General features: G+C 41.7%; 1 protein-coding gene across 1 annotated transcript in view; it reads right to left on the reverse strand.

Moving 5' to 3' along the window:
• The window catches only part of LOC101856601 (dynein heavy chain 8, axonemal), a gene marked incomplete at its 5' end in the record, with an annotated part of 37,702 nt that overhangs the window by 21,294 nt on the left and 15,126 nt on the right, over positions 1-1,282 (reverse strand). Inside the window, 2 exon segments of the mRNA XM_035971824.1 lie at positions 68-189; positions 676-866. Of these exon segments, the coding sequence (XP_035827717.1) occupies positions 68-189; positions 676-866 (313 nt within the window).

Here is a 1,282-nt window from a genome sequence, read left to right on the forward strand (position 1 = left end):
ATTATTATTGTTATTATTACTACTATTGTTATTATTATTATCATTATTACTATAATCATAGTACTACCTGAGTTTGGATATTGGTGAAGGCAGGCAGGGTAGACAACTGTACCAGATTGAGCCAGGTCATGTCCGTGATCCATTTGGCGGGTTTCGGCGTGACAGCGTTCAGATCGAGGGCCGCTCCCCCTGTGGAGCAAAGTTCCGTGAAGACGTTTCAGAGGCGTGTGTCTCTTCCCCTTGTCTGTATGTGTTTTCTATAACTCAATCCTGAGCACAAATTATTTGCCCACACTAACAGACACACAAGGTGGAAGAATCCACAATATTCTTTTTGAAGTCTTAAAAGATAAATATATACCTACACTGTAACGGTTATAAATAGCCTGGAAACTGCAAGAAGTAGAACTGACATAACACATGGAGCTTCAGAAATCATCTTTAGATAAATTTTCATATTTCAGAGAGCTTGATCACCTTTTCCCCAATACTATCGGGTTCTTGACTACCAGGTGACCAGATGGGGGCAGACCTTCACTCTTTTAACATCATACCTTGCCTGCATCACTCTGTAAATCTCTTTATTCAAACCATAAAAGATAATTATGTCGTGATGCAAATATCTTTTCTTAAAACAATTAGGTGTCCCAACCAGGCTAATGGGACCGCTCTCACCTTTGATAAACACCTGGAACTCGTTCGGCTTAACCCCTCCTCTCGTGAGGTCAATCTTGATGGCTAGAAGGAGGGTGAAGAGTAGCCGGTCCTGGTTGTACAGTGACCTCGAGGTGTAGGCCCAGACCTCATAGGTTAAGTACTCGATGATTATCTCAATACGTTTTTGGGTGTGTGGGCTCGGCTTGGATCTGGGAGGGGGAAGAGGAGGTACAGGTGAAGGAAATTGTTTTGTTTATTTCTATTTTGGGGGGGTTGGGGTAGTAATTTGTGGAGATGAGGAGGATGAGGGGAGGGGGTGATATTTAGAGGACGAGGGGATAAAGCGAAGGGGTGGGTGGGGTTGAAGTTATTAACTTGTTTGATTTTTTAAAATGATTCTATATATTATTTTAAAACATAATATTGTTATGAATTTGTTGTTGTTGTTTTGTTTGTTTTTTTTGGTGTATTTTTCAACGGCCTGGAGGGAGAGTTTAACTTTTATCTGGAAACACGTGGTACACAAGGAGTTGACACAAACTGCAAGCCAGTAACAATCACGGCCCAACAGGACAACGAGAACGGAAACCCTGAGATATAAATAAGTCATGTACCACATGGGGGG

Source organism: Aplysia californica, unplaced genomic scaffold, assembly GCF_000002075.1.
Source record: "Aplysia californica isolate F4 #8 unplaced genomic scaffold, AplCal3.0 scaffold00514, whole genome shotgun sequence".
Classification (NCBI taxonomy): Eukaryota; Metazoa; Mollusca; class Gastropoda; order Aplysiida; family Aplysiidae; genus Aplysia; species Aplysia californica.